This window comes from Xenopus tropicalis, chromosome 1 (assembly GCF_000004195.4).
Source record: "Xenopus tropicalis strain Nigerian chromosome 1, UCB_Xtro_10.0, whole genome shotgun sequence".
NCBI classification, from domain to species: Eukaryota; Metazoa; Chordata; class Amphibia; order Anura; family Pipidae; genus Xenopus; species Xenopus tropicalis.
In genome coordinates this window covers 92,301,432-92,323,577 of record NC_030677.2, presented here as the reverse complement: position 1 = coordinate 92,323,577, position 22,146 = coordinate 92,301,432, and the positions used below count along the sequence as shown (strand labels likewise).

At 40.7% G+C, this 22,146-nt stretch overlaps 1 protein-coding gene across 2 annotated transcripts in view; it reads right to left on the bottom strand.

The window, feature by feature from the left end:
• Window positions 1-5,505: 5,505 nt before the first annotated feature.
• timm44 (translocase of inner mitochondrial membrane 44 homolog) overlaps window positions 5,506-22,146 on the bottom strand; it is a 59,148-nt gene continuing 42,507 nt past the window's right edge. For both annotated transcript variants that reach the window (XM_012956167.3, NM_001126923.1), the window contains exons 9-13: window positions 21,207-21,331; window positions 20,019-20,069; window positions 18,159-18,248; window positions 11,545-11,655; window positions 5,506-7,307 (exon numbers count right to left, since the gene is read on the bottom strand). In XM_012956167.3, coding sequence (XP_012811621.2) covers window positions 7,188-7,307; window positions 11,545-11,655; window positions 18,159-18,248; window positions 20,019-20,069; window positions 21,207-21,331 — 497 coding nt within the window. In that variant the 3' untranslated portion in view covers window positions 5,506-7,187. The remainder of the gene's footprint in view (window positions 7,308-11,544; window positions 11,656-18,158; window positions 18,249-20,018; window positions 20,070-21,206; window positions 21,332-22,146) is intronic.

Below are 22,146 nucleotides of genomic sequence, written 5' to 3'. Positions count from 1 at the left end.
AGAGTCTATGGTTGTTCAACTCAAATGAATCGGCTTTCCAATTCTGCACTGTCGGTATGAATACCGCTGAGATTCTTGGAACTGTGTTTTCTGCCCAGGTGAGTATGTGTGCCACCTCTCATATGGCCAATTTTCTGTGGGTGCCCCCTTGTTTGTTGACATACGTGACTGCAGTCGCATTGTCGGACTGTACTCGGACAGCTCGGGCTTGTAGGATCGCTGACCAGTTCTCCAATGCTAATGCGATTGCTCGTGGTTCCAACACATTGATGGGTAGGAGGCTCTCCTCTCTTGAGCAGGTCCCCTGAAGTGTGAGGTTTTGATACACTGCCCCCCATCCTCTGAGCTGGCGTCTGAGGTCACAACTTCCCAGGTAGTGCTTGCCAAATTTTTCCCTTGTCGAAGGTTGTCCTCTGTCCTCCCCCAGTGGAGGCTGTCTCTGGTCGTCTGTGAAATGGGAATTATCTGTTGCAGGTCTTGATGGTTCCTGTTCTAGTATTGTAGAAAGTTGTGTTGTAAAGGTCTGATCAAAGAAAAAGAGGTAAGATAATAATTTAGATTTCTTTTGCACTCCCAGTAAATCTATCTGCCTTGGAGCGGGCCACTGTCTCCTCTTTGATATCTAATGTCTACATCATCTCTCTCAGTAATCTCTTAGATACTTCTGGAGTGGCAGAAGCTGGTCCTCAGAGTCTGACTCTGACTGAGCCTGAGAATGAGTCAAAAAAGTCTGAATTATGACTAGAAGCTTTATCTTCCTTAGAATCTGAAGCTAGGCCTTCCTCTGATAATCCATTGTAAAAATTCCCTAAACTGAGCTTGCACCTGGGTAGATATCTGGGCCAGTGGATTTAGGTCCCAGGGCATGGTTCCTGGGACCTAAAGAGGCTATAGGTGGCTGGCTAATAGGTGCAGCTGGCGGTAGTATTAGTGAGTTGGTAGGGGAAGTGTTTGATATTGTAGCTGGTTCCTGTGAAGGCTGAATCTGTGGTGCGTGTGGTGAGAGAATGGGTGGCTCTGACATGGCTGTGGGTTCTAAAACAGGCTTGCAGTCAGAACAGTAATTCCTCTCAGATTTCCTTAGGGAACGCTTACATACTTTGCACCTGGGCAATTTGTCAGGTTTCTTTGCTGATTGTACTACCTCTCCGAGGTCTTAAAGTGCATCAGATTTTTCCATTTTAATATATGGTATTTAAGTAACAGAACTGTTTACTCACAAAATAGCAATATGGCGTCTACAGCAGTGATGCCTCCACTGATACTGAGGGAAAACTGTTGGTTTTATAGATTGCCAGTGCGTTTGTGTTCAGGAGCACTCACCGCTCAGTTTAATTTTAGAGCGCCAACTTCCTTTTGGCGCAAATCCTTCTTGGATGCAGTGGAGTACCTTTTTGGCGCGAATCCTTGATCGGCGCAATCCCGTGAGCTGCCTAGCAACAGAGACACACAGTGCCCTGTGCACGACAGAAGGAAACTCGCGCCGCATTTACCAGGGGCCCATCTCCCTCACAAACTGCACCTGTTGTAGTGAGGTAGTGGCAGCTCTGCGTGTCCTTAAGTTACACTGGGAATGATCCAGTCCCTTCTTACTGGGGTTGTCAAATGTAGAGCAGCTCTGCGTGCCCTGTAGGATAGTACATGCCAGTTAAATAGTGGGGCAGCTCTGCGTGCCCTGTAGGTGGTATCTGGCAGTTCCTAGTTGGGCGGCTCTGCGTGCTCTGTATGTGTTGCCGTGTAGGCATGCCATAGGACAGCTTTGTGCATCCTGTATATTGTTCTTGTAGAGTGAAAAAAAAAATGTAAAAATGAAAAAGAATAATAGAAAACTGTCCTTCACCTCCGAGGCAGGACAAAGAGGAGAGAGGGTGGAGACGAGCTATATATATTTATATATATAAAACTAGAAAGAATATGCCGCACACTCAGGTCTTAGATGCAAAAAACAAAAAAATGTTTTATTTGGATCAAGGACAATTTAGTCCTTGATCCAAATACAAAATTTTTTAGTTTTTTGCATCTAAGACCTGAGTGTGCAGCATATTTTTATATCACGGTATTTTTCAAAATTATATCGGTGTCACAGTATTTGACGGTATTTTTTTTTCCAATTAACATTGGTGGCCAGGGCCCCTAAATATTGCTATTGAGACAATTAGTATTTAATCCACAGGGAACAAAGTTGAAAATATATGGAAAGGCTTGTGTTGGTACAATTCCTCAGGGGTTCTAAATCGGTATATGAAGCACTGCTTCATGCAGTTCTGTACTTGGAATGTGCAATTTTGGGAGGTTTGTCCCAGTGAGGCGCCAGTAGAGGGAGCATGTGACCAGCTAAGCAGGAAGCTTTCCCCCCCCCTTCCCCCTTATAATTAGGATTATTATTTATAAGCACCACCCCCCATACAGCAAGTTGGCCAGCTCCAGGCCAGCGATGCAGCCCGTGCCGCTTCGGGTTGCGCCCCGTGCGTACGTGACGTCAGTACGCACGGGCACCCCGTGCGTACTGACGTCACGTACGCACGGGGCGCAACCCGATCTTCACTGGTATGGGGGTATTTAAAAAATGAATATCAGTTTTTTTTTTTAAAAAACGGTATTCGGTATATGGCGGTATACCGCCCAGCACTAATATATATATATATATATATATATATATATATATATATATATATAGTGGGAGGCACCAGGAGGGCCGCTAAAGAAATAGAATATCCCAATCAAATTCCTAACCTCAGTACAATAGAGAAATTAAGGCCCTATTTATGAAATAGTCATCTAACTAATCTAAACAACCTGTAATAAATCTGTTTGGAAAATGGACCAAAATAACCCACAACACTGCAAAGCTTATTTATACAAAAGAACAAATCTGTTATGCAAAATGTGTCTTTATAACATATAGAAGAACATAAGAAGTCAAATAACTGGAGGGTGCCCATCTCCCCAACTCTTGCACATTGAAAACAATTGATAGATGATGCTCTTCCAATGTGCATACTTGCTAACCTAAGCAGAGATTGCCCAGATAAGTTTGGCATAGGGCCCTTAGTTGGCTGACACCGATACAACAGCAGCTCCAATGCTACTTGAACATGCTAGAGACTATTGGCTAATTCCCTTTACCTATTATTACCAAGTCAACTCATATACAGGTATAGGACCCATTATCCAGAATGCTCGGGACCAATGGTATTCTGGATATGGGATCTTTCCGTAATTTGGATCTCCATACCTTAAGTCTACTAAATCAATAAAACATTAAAGGAGATGTCAACCCTAATTTTAATTTCACTTCTAATGTATAGGGCGCCTAACCCCCACTTAAACCGCATAAGTGCCGCCCCCTCATTATTTTCTGCTCCGTTTTGCATGTCACCCGGCGGCCATTTTGCCGGGTGACGTTATTGAGAGCGCGCACCTGACCTCTTTTTTTTTCAAGCTTCTGCTTTTTTAAACAAAGCTGTACAGACAGCTTTTTCCTTAAAATGAAAATGTTAGGGCATTAAACAACAAGAAAATTAAACAGGAATGAAGTGTACATTGCTTAAGTATTGCAGCTAACACTGTTTAAGCTTGCAAGACTCACTTATAAAATGCCTGCAGATCAGATTCAGCGGTGAAAAGGTTAAACTTTCCTGCCTGCAGTCAGAAGAACGTGTTCCAAGAGAGGGAGCAGAAAGCTCTTGTTTACAAAGCCAGAGTTAGTATAGCAACTGCCTATGAGATCGGCTCATTGGAGGATTGACTGTGGGCGTGGTTAAAGAGTTCAATCGTCTGCTGTGTAGAGAAGAGATTCATCTCAAGTGAGCGTCTCATTAAAACGGCTTGAAACTGAGCATGTGCACCACGCCAGGCAGAGAAAACTCCAAGGGATCGCTGCAGCTTCAGTGTTTGCTTCTGAGGGACAGGAGTGGCAGGTATTTAACAGTGCTGTGAGGCTTTTCTCTGCTAAAATTTTTGGTTGGGGGGTTGACATGTCCTTTAATTAAACCCTATGGGATTGTTTTGCATCCAATAAGGATTATTTATATCTTAGTTGGGATTGATTACAAGGTACTGTTTTATTGCTATAGAGAAAAAGGAAATCCGTTTTAAAATTCTGAATTATTTGATTAAATTGGAGTCTATGGGAGATGGGCTTTCCGTAATTCGGAGCTTTCTGGATAACGGGTTTCCGGATAAGGGATCCCATACCTGTATTCTTATATTCTGCGGGGAAAACTGACTAGGACTTTCTGCTCATTGGTTAGGCCAATAGCAATTTTGCACCTTTTATTACATTTCACCATATGTCTTATTAGGATGAAACTTATACGTAGACGAAAGAAGCTCCAAACACTCCGGACTCCAAGAATATTAAGAGCATGTCTTTATTGATCCATTAAAACACGAGTGCCTAACGCGTTTCGTGTGCATGCGCACTTAATCATAGGCTGCCATTGTCTTTTTTAGTAGCCACCACAAGTAGCTGATACTAGTGGCTCTGTGTGTCTTCCTTATTCTTCCTATCATTCCAAATTGCAGTGGTAAACGTTGCCAAACTCAAATCCTTCGGCCTTTTCTTAGCTCATTCAGGATGCTGGATGTGGCTGCAATTTAAAAATATTGCCTTTCACTCCATTCTTTCTGGCTCACTACTGCATCAGTCTACCGACCATGCACCTCATAATACATGCTTTTTTTCTAACAAGTAAAGGGAGATGTCTGGAGGCTACAGATTCTTAAAAGGGTTTCTAATGCATGTTTTTCCAGCAATAGCCATGGTACATACATACCTACCTTCACACACAAACCTGTAAGTAAAAAATATTAAATGGATTCCATTTATAAGCAGTACTGGCCGTTACTCCCCCTTGTATGTCTTTAAAGTAAGCAAATACCATAATTATTATAGCATGACTAGGAAAATTTAAAAGTTTATCCCTTGCAGAATCTGCTTAGCTGGATGTTCTGCTCAGCCTCAGCTCCAGTTAAAAGGTGTGGTCCAAGAGTAACTGCGTTCTCTGTGCTAAGAGAAAGAGTGTGTTGTGGGACGCTGCATATAAGTGTGTTGTTTGGGACAATTAACAATGGGCATTAACAAGGCCACATGGAGTGGATTCTTGACCTGCAGATAAGCGCAGGCCATACGCTTCAAAAGTCTGATTGTTGTGCCTGGACCAGGAGCCATTTTGTCAGCCCAGGTGCGGGCACAACAAAAATGAATGGAAATTAATGGAGCTCTTTTTAGTAATTCTTAAGAGAACAAACCAAACTGTAAAAGACACTCATCCCACAAATGCAGTCTAGATTGGTGTAAAGGGCTAAGTGCAGTGAAATACAGTAGGACCCTTTTTATGATTTTCAGGGACCAAAGTAAAATCAGGGACCAAAGTAAATGTTGTCAATGGACAATACATTTTAATTGCAACCCTGTTTAAAAAAATTGTTTAGTGCTGAGCACAACATTCCCTTTTGCTCTCTATATGTATATTTACAGACACTTTTTTACACCTTTAATTCTTGTCATTTGACACTAGATATTTATTTAGTTATATATAGATATACATTGCTGTGATATGAAAAGAGGAATTATTTTATTTGATTGTTGCACAGACATTTCCAATTATTTATGAATTGTAATTGGCACCCCCCACAGGGACCTTTGATGGGAGTGAGAGAGTGCAACCAGATCCACATTAGTGTGACAGAATTTAAACACCCACAACTGTTTTCGTCACAGGTGCTGTTCCTCTGCATTGTTTATGTTGTTTTTCAGCTTTACTTTCACTTGGTCCTACATAAAATTTACAGTGGCAGTGCAGAGTATATTTATCTAGAGAAGAGTATAGAGCAGCTATAAAGGCAGCAAAATAGCAGCTCCCAGAAGATATAAGAATAGCACTCATTAGTAAGAAATCAAAGTCCGGCTTGTGACTCCTCCAGATACACGGGAGTAGGAGAAACAATAGGTTATCTGAAAGTTCTAAGGTGTAGCGCTAGGTCTTTCTGAAAGCTCAGATTCAGACACAATGCACTGAGATGGCTGCCTACACATCAATATAACAACTAAAAACAAATACATTTGTTGGTTCAAGAATAAAATTTTAAATGGTAGATTGATTTGCTATGTAAACAGTGTAATTTAGAAATAAAAAGTATACTATAAAAATTATGACAGTATCCCCATTAAAGCAATGCTGACACATTTCTATCAAAATTCCCAGGAAGCATTTGCACTATATTATTTCTTTAGAAAACTGCCCCAAAGTTGCCCTCAGCCCAGCAGTACTTGTTATGATCTGGTGAGAGAGCAGCAGGGCTGGGATAATCCTTGTACTAGAAGGCTGGAATACAAATAAAACAGTAGTATGTCTATTAAAGCCCACTGTAACTGACAAATCTTGCTTTATGCTACTAAGAACATCAAGCAGTGTTGGCTATGGTAAATACTGCTAGACTGTGGGTAGTTTGGGATCACTTTTGTAAGGAAAGAATATTACATCCATTAATTTTAGTAATACTGCAATGTTCTAATGAATTTTAACAGCAACATGTCAGTGTTACTTTAAGAATGTGTTGTCTCAATTTGTATTTATATTTAGCTTAAATTGTGTGGATCCCAAGAACTGCATAAATATTTTATAAAAACACAATATGTCCTTGCTGGAAAAAGTAAGAAGGCATGCCTGTTACAGGTTTCAGTGTTAAAATGAAAATTTGAAAATTTAAATTCTGTTATAACATCTTGTACTTTTGCAGTAGTAACAGACAAAAAAGAAAATAAGATGAGTGCAGCATGGCATGTAGAGCACAAAGACATTCAAGTCCTTGCAATAACTTGTAGAACAGCCATATGCGAAGAGAAGTAGAAAGATGCAACCTTTTCCAAGTAAAAGCCTCGGATCATCATATGTCACTCTCATTAGTAAACTTTGGTCCTTTCTCAAAACATGTCAGGGGTCACTAAAGGTGTACTTCGGACATCTCTTCGGAACATTCAGAGGCAGTAACAAACCACAGATGCATCTTCTATATGACACAGATGGTTCTAACCAATATGGTAGTAAAGAGCACTTTCTCTCAGATGGAGAAATAATTAGAGTATGTTTTATGCCAGCCAGCATTGGGGTTTAAATCCCAATCATAATTTTCCATAGCCTTTCTTCCCTTTCCCAACTCAAATTGGCAGAAGCAAAAGCTAATCAGAGGATCTGTTCGGATGCAGATGATGATATATCTAGGAGTCTCCAGGCTGCATAAGGGTTAAGTTCGTCTTGATCTCTGCAGAGAGCCCACACATAGAGCATCCGTAAAACTTTGTCCTAGCAAAAGAGGATAAATAGATAAGAAATTTTGAAGAAAAAATGCTTCTGTGGTATACATCTATAATAAATACAACATGCCCATGTATCTGGTTCATGTAGTAATAAACTTGCAGCTGTTTGGCAAATGTTGCTTTCAATAGCAATTACATTTACAAATCACTTTTAAAGCACTAATCATTTTTAATAAATTGATATTGAAAAGTTGCTTAGAATAATTTTTTCTTTTATTAGGCAAAAAATTATTTTTGGGGTTGACATGTCCTTTAATATGCAAGCAGCTGGAATGACTGCTATGGCACATAGAATCCAAGGCCTTACTAATTTTGATCTTGCTATAACTATGCAGTGTAACTGGCATTTTGTTGCCGAGCAGTGATTATTATTGAAAAAATTAGATATAGGAGATCCACATTTTGAATGACTGATGTGAAATAAACAATGAGACATACGGATTTGTTTAAAGCACTATTACTGTTTAAATTAAAGTTTCAGGGTAAATAGAATGGTAGACAATTTTTGCCATTTTTGAACCTTTGCTGTGATAACCGCATGCATGACAAAATGCCATCATACTACATTGGGTTTGAGCATATTTGCTCTATTAAACAAATACAGCTGGTGGCAGTGGTGTTTAGTAATAGATTACAAAGTGGGCCTCCTTTGAGACTGCTGGCTGTTTGGTTAAGGAGGAGAGTGCTCTCTCTAGTTCATACCCTCCCCCCCATTTGTTCAGGAGTTACCAAATTTGGAGGCTCTCCCTTGGTCTCCAAGCTCTCAAGAGCATTCTCCTGATTTTCCTGAAACCCCCCTAATTTCTGCGTTGAATTCCGGGCATGGCATGCACAGTAAGCATTAGGTGAGGTCATCTGTACCATTTGTGCATGCAAGTGATGTCACTTACAGATGAGTGTGTGATATTTGTGACCTCACTTCCGGGTTTCGGAAAAAAAATAAAAAAAATCCAGGGCCATGCCACAAACCCCCTGGGTCCCCCACTAGCTAGGTTGACAGCTCTGGTAGGTGATTAGATAGGTCGGCATTAATGTGTGTATAAATGTGCACTGGGGTTCATTGGAGGGGTTAAGACTTTTTTCAACACAACTAAGTAACACTGCAAAAGCCAGCCTTGGCTAGACCTGTGAAATACTTGGTCAGGTGGCAAACTTTCCACAAGTGCTTTTGTATAGTAAAAAAGTAGGAACATTTTTTTTTATGTATATAAAAGGCAGAATCATTTTCAAAGTCCTATAAGATAATGATAAGGTGTTTTTAGGTGTATACATAACCATCCCAATACCTGTAGAACTAAGCTGAATAATATTTTCATTATTACAGCATACTCATAAGTGGTAAACCATATATGTACTTATCAAACACCTCCTTTATTTTCCTGGCTTTATGTGCTTTCTACAGATTTTTGTTTTGTTCTATTAGTCATTAATCATAATCTTCATTATTTTCTTTTTTTGCATTTCTTTTCTGAATTCCCCCTAACTCTCTATCCTCCTCTCCTTATCCCACAGTTTCTGTCTTATTAGTCTGATTTGTTTTCTTGCCTGTCCTATACTCTACCCTCTGTGGAGAAGGTATTCTTAACAAAAGGTTAAAGCAGTGAGACATGGAAGGAGTTGAGCCATTCATATTAGGGGAAAGGTTTACCTTGACAAAAACAAGGTTGATAATATCCTTGATTGTGAAGGGATCAATTAAGCAAAGAACCAACTTGAAAAAGGTTGAAAGAGTTTAATATACCTTAAGGAAAGCCAAACATAGTTCTGAATCTGGAAGGCAGAACCAGAGCAGCAGCGTTTCTCAACAGCAGACATCTGCCAAGCAGAGGATTTTTCTGGCTGTGGCAATCTCTACATTATTAAAACTAAAGACGGGGAAGGATCAAGCCAATGACTGAGACCAATGCTTTGGTCAGAAGACATTTTTCCCAAGAGATGCAGTTATAAAAGGAGGTGCTAATCTGTGAAAAATATGACCATAACAGAGGAACAGAGACAGTGATTTCTTTGGTCGCCAAATCAACGGAGGGATTGTACCAAGATTATAGAGGTAGCTGGACCTAATGAATGTGAAGAGAAACATCCAACTTGTTTAAGTAGGGGTGAAGTCACAAGTTAAGAGTTCAGGATTTATAGGTCTGCAATCAACAGCATGGAATGAGAGGGGATCTTTGACTGGCATGAGACAGGCCATCAAGTTATGTGAGGCTGAAAAGCCGGAGAGCTAGGCAGAACTGGGCCAAGTAGAACTTCTTCCCAAGTACCTGACCCCAACCAGTCTAGCCCCTACATAATCACAAAACCCATTTGGTAAATTAGAAATGGTCTCCTGAAAAAAAGCTGCATCCTATGAGGGTTCTCAGACCTAAGTTTACAGTAATGTTTCTGTTTAAAGAAAGAAGTGGGGTGCTCCATGCTGCATACTCCGCACAGGACATTAAAGTGATCCTGACATGAAAAAACTACTTTTTAAAATATGACTCTACATAAAAAGTTACCTATAGGTCATGTTAATCATTTTTTGCTGATACGGCTGCTTTTGTAAGTTATTGTTACTTAACTGTTTTGCCAACCTGACTGTCCCTTCTCGGCCTGCCAGTTATAGCTTCTAATGCTAACTGCCCCCTGCTGCACAAATATGGCGGCCCCCTCATAGAGAAACATTGGGGATAGGTGCTGCGTTTGATACGGTCGACCACTCCCTCCTGATGCAAATTCTACATTCGATTGGTCTCCTTAGTCAGGCTGCATTCACTGTCTCCTATGCTAACAAAACCTCATCTCCAGTTCCTCTGTACCTGGGCCGTTGTTGTTCTCCCTCTACACACTGTCCTTGGGAGATCTTATCCGTTCAATTGGCTTTAAATATCATCTGTATGCTGATGATATCCAAATTTATTTGTCGACCCCTTCATTAACAGTTGAAACTGAGACTCAAATCTCTAACTGCCTCCTAGCTATCTGAACAAAATGATCTTTCCGCCTAAGCCTGGTCCTACCCCCTCCCTTTACTATCTCTAATGATGGCACCCTCATCGACCCTGTCGATTCGGCGCGTTGTTTGGGGGTGCTCTTTGACTCCTGCCCCCCCCACTACTACTGCTGCTGTCTCCCGCCTTAAACCTTTCTGCCTTGCTGCCCCTTACATTTGGAATGCCCTCCCTTATTCCCTCTGGAGAGAATCAGTCTTTTTTTTTAACTAAACTTAAAGACTACATTTTGGAGCACTCACCCAGCACCTGATCTGGGAACTAGCACTTATATAGCAGTGTCACCCACTGTGACCTACAGCACTTGTATTTGCCTACTTGTGTCTATAAGTTACCCTCCCATCTAGATTGTAAACTCTATGGGGCAGGTAAATGTTATTTAAGAGTGGAAGGACACAATCAAAACCCAGCGCTTCTTGGTGTAAAGTCCGTGTGTAAATAGAGTGTTCAGTGTGCTGAAGACCGTAGTCTCGTGCTGCTTCCTGTTGGTGTCAGCTCCCCTTTAGATGAGCCTCAGAAGGTGCATATATTGAATCGTTGGAAGCGCATAAAAATAAAAGAACAAAGCAAAAAAATATAGTGCAGATCAATAGAGTAATGAATGATGTTAACACCACATGTGTGAATAAAAAGTCTCAAATGACTCGTAGCTATTGATCTGCACTATATTTTTTTGCTTTGTTCTTTTATTTTTATGCGCTTCCAAAGATTCAATATATGCATCTATGGGGCAGGGAGCTCCATCCTCTTGTGTCTTTGACTCTTAGGGCTCTGGCACACGGGTAGATTAGTCGCCCATGACAAATCTCCCTGTTCACGGGCGACTAATCTCCCCGAAATGCCATTCCACCGGCGAAAATGTAAATCGCCGGCGGGATGGCATACGCGGCGGCGCAATAACATGCAAAGACAGTGTTAAAATAATATATGTAAAAAAGGTTTAATTTCTGGTGTCAGTATCTCTTTAAAGCATAGAGAGAAACAAGCCACACAATTGTATCTATCAAAGAATATGCTATTTATGCATTTTCACTGTGTGGTTGGTTGTGTTATCATCACTGACCCAGCAGATGCAGGGTATAAATGGTAAAATTATTCATGAATGTTTTTAATGCTAGGCATTTACTAATGTCAACACATCATATGGAAGTCTCCTTTATCTAATGGTTTTAAATGTCACATACACAATAAAAAGTCAATGAGTATGAGTGTGTATATTACTGAAAAACCTACCCGGTCTCCTTCTACTACATCACCTTTCTGATTTGTGATTACCATCACAAGCTGAGCCTGAAATGTAATAATAAGGACTGGGCCCTGTTCCATCATCTTTCCCATTGCCAGCTGAAACAGAAGAGGAGTTCGACAAGAGTTAAAAAAAGCTTAGTCATTGTTTTACCTTGCATTAACAATCTAATAAATCTGTAAATCAGATCATTCAGCAAACAGCTTGAAATATATCAGAACAAAATGATTAGTCATGGGGATATTGTAGCGAGAATACTTTTGCTTTTAAACAGTGACATTATGTAATGTAGTATAGTTATGGAAATGTAAAAGTATTTACATTATTGCTTTAACCCATTAATAGATAAAAGATAGCATAGTGATAGCAACGATAGCATAGTGACAAGCCTGCCAAATACAAAGTACATATGCCTCTGGATTCAAGCATATGGGGAAAAAAAAGTTGCCAAGCAACACACTTTATAAAGCACTATTTACCCAGCTGTTAAAGTGATACTGACACGAAAAAACAACTTTTGAAAATATAAATCTACATCAAAAGTTGCCTATAGGTCATGTTGATCATGTTTTACTGATAGGGTTGCTTTTGTAAGTAATTGTTACTTGAAATCCCAAAACCTGACTGTTTTGCCAGCCTGACTGTCCCCTCAGCCTGTCAGTTATAGCTTGATAACGGCCTCCTGCTGGACAAATATGGCAGCCCCCTCATAGAGGAACATGGGGGATCAGATAGGGAATGTAAAAGCTTGGACAAATACTTTTATGGCCAAATTATAAATAGCAGGCAAAGACAATATTATGACAGATGTAAAAATAATTTCATTTCTGGTGTCAGTATCTCTTTAAGGGTTAAGGGTTATGTAACGGACACTATTTCCTGGTACACACCTATTTCTATTTATAGATCTATTGCCAAACAGATTATACTTTTTCATAGAAGTATTTAAGTCAACAAACCGTGGTTCATACATTTTTCAGGCAAATATATTTCATTTACTTCCCAACATAAAGGAGGGGTTGAAGAACATTCTCTATGAGGACAGGAGCCAGGGTGCAATGACACATTCAACCTACTTTTTGAGGCAGACAAAAGGTGGAAGGGGATGGAAAAGTATATTGGATAAAATAGAACAAGCTGCCTGACTAGAACAAAAATTATTTTGAAGCCAGATTCTGAGATTTTCCAGTTATAATCCTTTAACGAATCCTATAAAAATGACAGATTTTTTTTAATTGCTCTTAATATATATTACCATACATTTTATATTTAATTATTCATTGCCTGTCCTAGCCACATCAGGACTATAAATTGTAAAAACTATTCTTTGCTGTCTCAAAGGAACAGTAACACCAAGAAATTTAAGTTTCAAGTTGTATTGTCATATACAAATAACAATGAAGCATCATTACCGTAATGAAATTTTTTTTTGACCCGTGTTCCTCCCAACTTTACATAGACAAAAAAAAAATACAAATATTAAATATAATAAAAGTATTTAATAAAGTATTTACAATAAAAAAAAATGCAATGAAATATTTGGAATTGTGCAGTGAGGATTTAAAGTGGCTTTGCTTAAAGTGACACTGCGAAGAGTCCAGTAGTTATGGGGAGTGAGTGTTGGTTTGTGCAGAATGTCAGCAGTTGGCTTGTGGGTAGAAACTGTCTCTGTATCTGCTGGTGCGGGTCTGGATGCTCCTGTACCGCCTGCCTGATGGTATGAGCGTGAAAAGACTGTGGCTGGGGCGAAAGAGGATCCGCTGCATTTTCCTCCTACAGTGCTGTCTGTAGAGGTCCTGCATGGCCGGCAGTTCAGTCCTGGTGATGCGCTGTGCTGATCTCACCACCCTCTGCAGAGTTTTGCAGTCCAAAGCATTACAGCTGCCATACCAGGTGGTGATATAGCCGGACAGAATACTCTCAATGGTGCATCAACAGAAGTTTGTGAGTATTCTGGAGTCCATGCCAAACCTCCTCAGGCGCCGCAGAAAGAAGAGCCGCTGTCTTGCAGCTTTTGTGATCACACCAACATGGTGAGAACAACTAAGATCCTCACTGATATTGATGCCCAGGAATCTGAAGCAGCTGACTCTCTCCACCTCTGCTCCCTCAATGTGAATGGGGGTATGGCCTCCTCCCTGCAGTCTCCTGTAATCCACAATGAGCTCCTTAGTTTTGCTGACGTTGAGCAGCAGGTTGTTGTCACGGCACCATGTCAGGGCTCTCACCTCTGCCCTGTATGCTGACTCATCTCCATTAGAAATGCAATGATGGTGGTGTCATCTGCAAATTTGATGATAGTATTGGAGCTGTGTGTTGCTGTACAGTCGTGGGTGAACAGGGTGTACAGCAGGGGGCTGAGCACACATCCCTGGGGGGCACCGGTGCTAAGTGTCAGTGTGGATGAGGTGATGTTGCCGATCCGAACCACCTGAAGTCTGTTTGTCAGGAAATCCAGGATCCAGCTGCACAGGGAGGAACCGATGTTCAGGTCACGGAGTTTCATGACAAGTCTGGATGGTACGATGGTGTTGAAAGCAGAAATGTAGTCAATGAACAGCATCATTTATGTGTTTAAAGCAATTAAAATATAATGTACTGTTGCCCTGCACTGGCACAACTGGCGTGTTTACTACAGAAACCCTACTATAGTTTATATAAATAAGCTGCTGTGTAGCCAGGGGGCAGCCATTCAAGCTGGAAAAAAGGAGAAAAGGCACAGGTTACATAGCAAATAACAGATAAGCTCTGTAGAATATAATGGGGCTTAATTTGTTATCTGTTAAGTTACCTGTGCCTTTTCTCCTTTGAATTGCTGCACCCCTGGCTACACAGTAGCTTTGTTTATATCAACTATAGTAGTCTTTATGAGGCAAACACACCAGTTGTAACAGTGCAGAGAAACAGTACATTATATTGTTATTACTTTTATACACTTTCATATTCTGGTGTTACTGTTCCTTTAAGGGCTCTGGTACACGGGGAGATTAGTCGCCCGCGGCAAAACTCCCTGCTCGCGGGCGACTAATCTCCCCGAGTTGCCTTCCCCCTGCCATCCCACCGGCGAACATGTAAGTCGCCGGCGGGATGGCAGACGCGGCGGCGCGATTTCGCGGAAATCGCCGAAAAAGACTCGCAAGGCTTTTTCGGCGATTTCCCGAAATCGCCCCGCCGCGTCTGCAATCCCGCCAGCGACTTACATGTTCGCCGGTGGGATGGCAGGGGGAAGGCAACTAGGGGAGATTAGTCGCCCGCGAGCAGGGAGTTTTGCCGCGGGCGACTAATCTCCCTGTGTACCAGAGCCCTAAATCACAATTTTCTTTAAGTACCGCCTGCCCCAAGTAGGTGTTAATTTTCGCGTAGACTAATGTGATATTTAGTGCATTTAACCCTTCATATGTGTTTGTGAATCATGCGTTAGTATTAAATCTATGCGAGAATTAACGCAATGTGAGGTAAATAACGCATGCGATAGAGCGTTTTTTTGCACATGCGAAATGACTTGATGAATGATGAATTGGTACTAATTTATTGCGTGCTTTTTAACACAAAAAAGCATGCAATAAGCATTAGTGAATCGGCCCCTATGTCTGATGTAATTCCACTATTTAAAAAGGTATTACAATCTCAGCCTGGCAATTATAGGCCAGTAAATTTGACATCTTTGGTTAATAAGAAGTTGGATAGTGGGGCTGCACTAGATGCTATTTGGATTTTGCCAAATGATTTTATACAGTGGGACGCAAATCACTGCTTTTTTAAATTAAGGTCTGTCAGCCTAAGTAATGTTGTAAATGGATAGGAATGGCTACAGGATCTCGTGGGAAGGTGGTTGTCAACTGTACATTATGTTTTGGATTAGGATTCTTAGTGGGGTCCCACAGGGTTCTGTAATGGAACCACTATTATTTAACTTGTTTCATTAATGACCTAGGGAAGGGTACTTTAAGTAACTTATCAGCTCAAAAGGGGCATAGATTCACAGGAGGAGAGGGAACCCCCATCTTGCTGTAGATGGTGTATCTGTACATCATTCTACAATTTGCACAAAGAACATCTGTATGGCAGGGTGATGAGAAAGAAGCCCTTTCCGCACTCACTCCACAAACAGAGTCGCTTGTTGTATGCAAAAGCTCATTTAGACAAGCCAGTCATTTTGGAACAAAGTGCTTTGGACTGATGAGACAGAAATTTAGTTATTTGGTCATAACAAAAAGCGCTTTGCAGGGCGGAAGAAGAACGCTGCATTCCAAGAAAAACACCTGCTACCTACTTCCAAATTTGGTGGAGGTTCTATCATGTGTGGCTAGTTCAGGGACTGGGGCCCTTGTTAAAGGAGAAGGAAAGGCTAGTAAAGAGTTAATCTCAAGCTGCAGGCATACCTTCAGTTGTCTCAATAGTGCCCTTAAGTCTACCTATATTTCACCTGTTCAAAAGATCTGAAGCCAAACAGGAAGAAAAAACGCTGAACTGTGTAAAGAAAGTTCTCATAATGCCTTACTCCTGCACAGACATGCAGACCAAAGTGAACATACTCAGTAAGACTATGAGTCAGCTTCCTGCTGATTGGCTCAGATCCACATTCCTAAAGGGGGGAGTGAGTTCTTAGCATTCTTGAGGGAGGAGGGAGCAGGAAACAGAAAGCTGCATGTCTCTGGCACAGGAATTACAGACACAACTAATCTTTTTTCAGAGAAGGCAGTGCAGCTTTTCTGTGAGTGCTTATGGCTGTATTTACATAGACCTTTCTGATAAAGCTTACTTAGTTTTTACCTTTCTTTTTCCTTTAAAGTCGAGTGTCGGATGAACTCAACCCAATATCAACAAATTCTTCAGGATAATGTTCAAGCATGAGTCACAAAGTTGAAGTTAAGCAGGGGTTGGATATTTCAACAAGACAATGACCCTAAACACACTTTGAAATCTACAAAGGCATTTATGCAGAGGGAGAAGTACAATATTCTGTAATGAACGTCACAGTCCCCCGACTGTCCATGCTCAACAGCCATCAAATTTACCTGAACTGGAAAGATTTTGTATGGACGAATGTTCAAAAATACCGCCATCCAGACACTCATCAAAGGCTATAGAAGGCGTCTAGAGGCTGTTACATTTTCAAGTAATATCTCTGTTGAGGTGCCCACATTTATGCACCTCTCTGATTTTGTTATGATGCATATTGCCTATTTTCTGTTAATCCAATAAACTTTCTGTCACTGCTGAAATACTACTGTTTCCATAAGGCATTTTATATATTAAAAGGGAGTTGCTACTTTGAAAGCTCAGCCAATGATAAACAAAACTCTTAATAAACAACAAATTAAGAGGGGTTCCCAAACTTTTTCATATGAATGTAAGTTAGTCAGGTAAGTTAGTTACATTTTCATTTTGGGAGTATAAATTTCCTTTAAAGGAGAAGGAAAGGCTAAGTCACTTGGGGGTGCTAAAATGTTAAGCACCCTCAAGTGACTTTAATCGCTTACCTCGTACCCCGGGCTGGTGCCCCTGTTAGGAGAAAACAGCACCAGCCCGGGGTACCTGGAGCGATGCGCTTCCTCCTTCCGGCTTCGTTTTGCTGCGACTAACACAATAGGCACATGCGCAGTAGAGTGAAAACCCGACTTCTCTGTTAAAGTTCGGCTTTTCACTCTACTGCGCATGCGAACGATACAGGAAGGAGGAAGCGCTGCAGGTACCCCGGGCTGGTGTTGTTCTCTCCTAACAGGGGCAGTGCTACATTTGATTAGCTGAGCCCCCCTGCTGTCAGTGAGCTGTTTAAACTTCCCCTCCATCCTTTCCATCCCCCAGGCCAGGGACTGCTCCCCTTCCCCATGGCGGCCCTGGGAGCAGGAATGGGTCGTCAGTGTTTTTTCCCGGTGTCCTGACGACCCAGAGTGACACTGGCTGCAACAAGTATCCACTTATCATTTTTTATTGAGTTACAATGCGTACAAAGAATCTGCATGTATCAACAGTAGATGTTATTGTGTGTCATTTGATTAGTGATTATTTAAAAAAAAAAAAAATCTATGTCACAAATTTATTTTACAGGGATCCCTCCCTCTCCTTGGTGTCAGGGCTGAACCTAACCACCAATCTATAACTAATCTAGTTTAATGTATCATAGTCTCCCTCTCTATAGTGTGCAAGGACAATCAGTAAGGTGACATGTACTTATTGCCCTTCACACAATGACCAGCCATTAATACACTTTTATTAAGAGCACCCTCTAAACCAACCTAAGTGATCACCAACTGTATCATGACCCATAGAAATGAGTAGAGAGTGGTGAGTTTTTACTGTGGCGAGCTCTAATTTCACACTTTGATCTATATTTGCCCCTAAATGTTCGACTAATCCATGAAGATGAAGACCTTGTGAGTAACACTCTGTTGAAGCTTAAAATAGAGATAAGAGCAAACACATGTCTATGGCTGCAGTTGTCTAGACAACTCTTTCATTTTTTTTTTTTTTTTAACTGTATGCAGTATATGAAAAGGAGAAACTAGAATTTATGGCATTAAAGGGCACAAAAGTTGGGTAACAAATTTCATTATATAACAAAGGAACATCCCTGTTACAACAATGGAATTGTACTTACATCGATATTGTCGATATCCAATATCTTGGAGTTAAACTGTAGGCCCATCGCTTTTGCTTGCTGAATGGGATGAGCCAACTGACTATAGGTCTAAAATGAAATACAGTTTGGTTATTAATTTAAGTATTCTTACATAGCCTAATTCTGCTCCTGAACCATTTTGCTAAATTCAGTTACAGTGCACTTCACAAGAAATGTCTGCTCCTAACAAACTGTCAGTCTCGAAATAACTAGAAAGTTACTCCATAATTAATATAATTGCTGTGCATACATAATAAGACTGATTTAAAAAACAAGCGGATCTTCACCTGTTTTGCCCACCAAAGTGTAGACCAGCGATCTCCAACCAGTAGCTCGTGAGCAACATGTTGCTCCCCAACCCCTTGGATGTTGCTCCCAGTGGGCTCAAAGCAGGTGCTTATTTTTGAATTCCTGGCTTGGATGCAAGTTTTGGTTGCATAAAACCCAGTGTAAAGCCAAACAGATCCTTCTATAGGCTGCCAGTTCACATAGGGGCTACCAATTAGCCAATCATAGCCCTTATTTGGCTTGTTCAGGTACCTTTTTCATGCTTGTGTTGCTCCCCAACTCTTTTTACATTTGAATGTTGCTCACGGGTAAAAAAGGTTGGGGATCTCTGGTGTACACCAACAATCAGATCACAAAGGGGACCAACAGAAACCTGTCAGACCATGTGATCAAAATGGACCGGACCTCCTGAGTACCCCATAAATGGCCTAATATGCTACCGTCGGATGGGGCAGGCCTTAAACAATGTTTTAATAGACCATTATAATCAAAGTCAAAATATTAAAAACCCTATTTATATATGAAAAAAGTTTTCATTCTATAGGGGCGTGTTTACTAAGACTGGAGATAAATATCTCCGGCGATGACGCCCATAGCAACCAATCAGCAACAAGATTTGAACAGTCACCTACAAGTTAGAAATCGAAGCAAACACCTAATTGATTGCTACAGGCAACATCACCAGTGATATTTCCATTCACACCCCATGGTTCTTTAGAGTGCCATGATTTACATGTGACCCATGTTTACATCACCGGGATGGCCACAAAAAAACCTAGAGGGGACTGGCCCCTAATAATTACATACCCACTGGCATCCCATGCTCCCTGCCAGCTTACTTGCTCTCAGGTAGGAAATCAGCTGGGATGGGGAGATTTCTATACAACTATAGAGGAAGCAGACCCTGCAGTCTAGGGCCCCATGCAACTTTGGGGTCTGCTTCCTCTATAGTTCCGCAAGTGCCTGTTTATATTCTTGTATATGAACTGAAAACAATGTATTCTATATCGGTTGTGTGCCTATTCAACTTGGTTGCACTCAGGGCTACAAATCAACTACACACACCACTAAAAGATCTTTTTAAACTACTATGTTACTCTTGGCTGCACAAAGCAGCATTACAAAACAGTATAACTAGATGTGATTTTGCACAGCATATTACAGTGGCAACATTTGGTGTTTCCTAAACTTTTCTTTTAAAGATGCCCCTTAAAGGACATGTAAACCCCACACACAAAAAGTGTCAGTGAACAGCCTCTTTGGAATCTTTCAATACCTGCCACTCTGGTTGTCCAGAGGTTAATAGTAAGGCTGCAGCATCCCCTTATTCACTTATATTCCCTTCCCTACCTGTAACCCACTCGGCCCCCTCCCTCAGGCATTTGCTTTAACTTCTGGTTGGGGGCATGCTCAGTTGTTCTAAGCTCTAAGAGATGACATTACTCAGCTCTAGCTGTCTGCGTCAATTTTTTTCTCCTAACCTCCTCTCCCGAGCTTAGCTCAAACAAAGCACTAGCCTTAAGGAAAATTAAGAACATTAGAACCACTTACAGCTTCATAACACCAGTCCTTGAGCACATCAAGATCCCCTCTTATCATGGCCTAAAAAAAAAAAAAAAAAAAAGCATCAGGGAATAAATTGAAAACAGTAATGATTTAGGGCTCTGGCACACGGGGAGATTAGTCGCCCACAAATCGCCCCGCCGCGTCTGCCATCCCGCCGGCGACTTACATGTTCGCCGGTGGGATGGCAGGAGGAAGGCAACTCGGGGAGATTAGTCGCCCGCGAACAGGGAGTTTTGCCGCGGGCGACTAATCTCCCCGTGTGCCAGAGCCCTTAATATCATTCTTAAAGACAACCATTTTTGTTTTGTGTTTTAAAACTTTTGAAAACCTAAATTCCCACACTAAAGTACCTCTCCTTAAGGTACTAAAAATTTGCTTTTCTAAAAATTTGAGTGTTTGATGATGCAGTGTTAATTTTTCAACAAAGATTATATAATAAAACATTATGCCTACTATTACCCAGGTATTTCTAGTACTTGCACATATGCTATATGTTCTGTATTGTTAGAGACCACATGATCCATATAATGCATGACTTCTGATTTGTGTAAAAGATAAAATAATCTTTTACACAAAATTGTCATGTAGCAAGTTTCCATTAACTACCCTGGCAGTACTGTTGCTTCAGTCAATATCTGGGCAGCCTTTTCTATTTGCAACAAGAACTGAACCATTTCTTCTTTGCTTATGTAAGGAGGTCTATAGAATCTGTAAAAAGTCTGACTCAAAGCTTCAGCACTTTCAGTTCCACCATGAGTTCTTCCATTATACTGAGTTTTGGCTCTCCTCATTTTCTATTTAACCTTTTTATAAATCTTTTATGTTTTAATCATTTTTGGTCATTTCTCAGCTAAGTATTAGCTTTTTATACATGACTTGTTGAATAAACAGTGTAAACCATGAATAAAATGGTCTCCATCAGCAGTCCACTACTTTGGAGTCACATGACTAAAAACCAATGATTTGGCTCAATTAAACTGAATTTCCCCCCCAAAGAGTTAAATCTGTAAGTTTTTCCCCAGGTCGGTGCTCCTTTAAGGAAAAAAATTCACTGGCCATGAGATGTTTCTAAGGAATTGTGTTACCTTGTGCAAGCTTGTCTTGTGCAGTACAGTAACATTTTCGATTTTAGAAAACTGTACAAAATTCAACATTTTTGTTTTTCATATTTACCTCTAGTATGTTGGGAATTATATCCCTTTCACACAGTTTTAAGAACTTATCCTTATCGAAGTTTGGATCAACCTTTAGTATCTCAGTCAGAACCTCAGACATTTCAGTCTTTGAAAACAGTCCACCTGAAAAAGGATTGCTTGGTTTATACTTATGTTACAAAATTTGATATGAAAGCATACAAGCACTGCGGAACAGAAGTTAACAAACTTCATTCTAACAGCCACTAGACTTGCAATTACCAAAAAGTGGAAGGACCCCCTACCCCCCAGATGTGGTTGTGCTTTCGAGGGTGAGAGATTTGAGGGAGATGGAACTCATGACGGCCAATATTCACCAACGTAAACAATGGGAGAAGGTCTGGTCCAGATGGGATTACTATATAGCAAGCACAAGGACACAGAGTAAGATACACCCTACACAGGACCAATCTCCTATCTGACCTATAAACATGACCCTCTATTCTCCCCCTCCCAAGGGATCCAAATTTCTTCAAACTCTTTTCTTACTTCCTTCTGTGCATCTTTCCCCCCTTTTTTTTGGTCTTCTCCTTTCTCCCCTTTTCCTCCCCCTTTCATTACTATTTGCAATTGCAACTATTAATTTTATAATCTACTGCCAATGATTTACAATAACTGTTAATCAACAGACCTGTTCTGTACTCTGAGATACGGTCAACTTACCTGATACACATAATTGTACCGTTACATCACCACTTTTGACCTACTGAATGCCTGTTATAACTATCATGCATAAAAAAACAATAAAAATCTAATTTACAACAAAAGAAAGCATACAAGCACATCAGCTCAAGTCATTGATTTATTTTTTTTAATTAAAAATATCTGATTAGTAAATAGTGTCACGTCCACTAAAAGAAAAAAAAAATCTGAATTTACTTAATTTTCCAATATACCTGCCTAACTGCTAGTTGATCCAA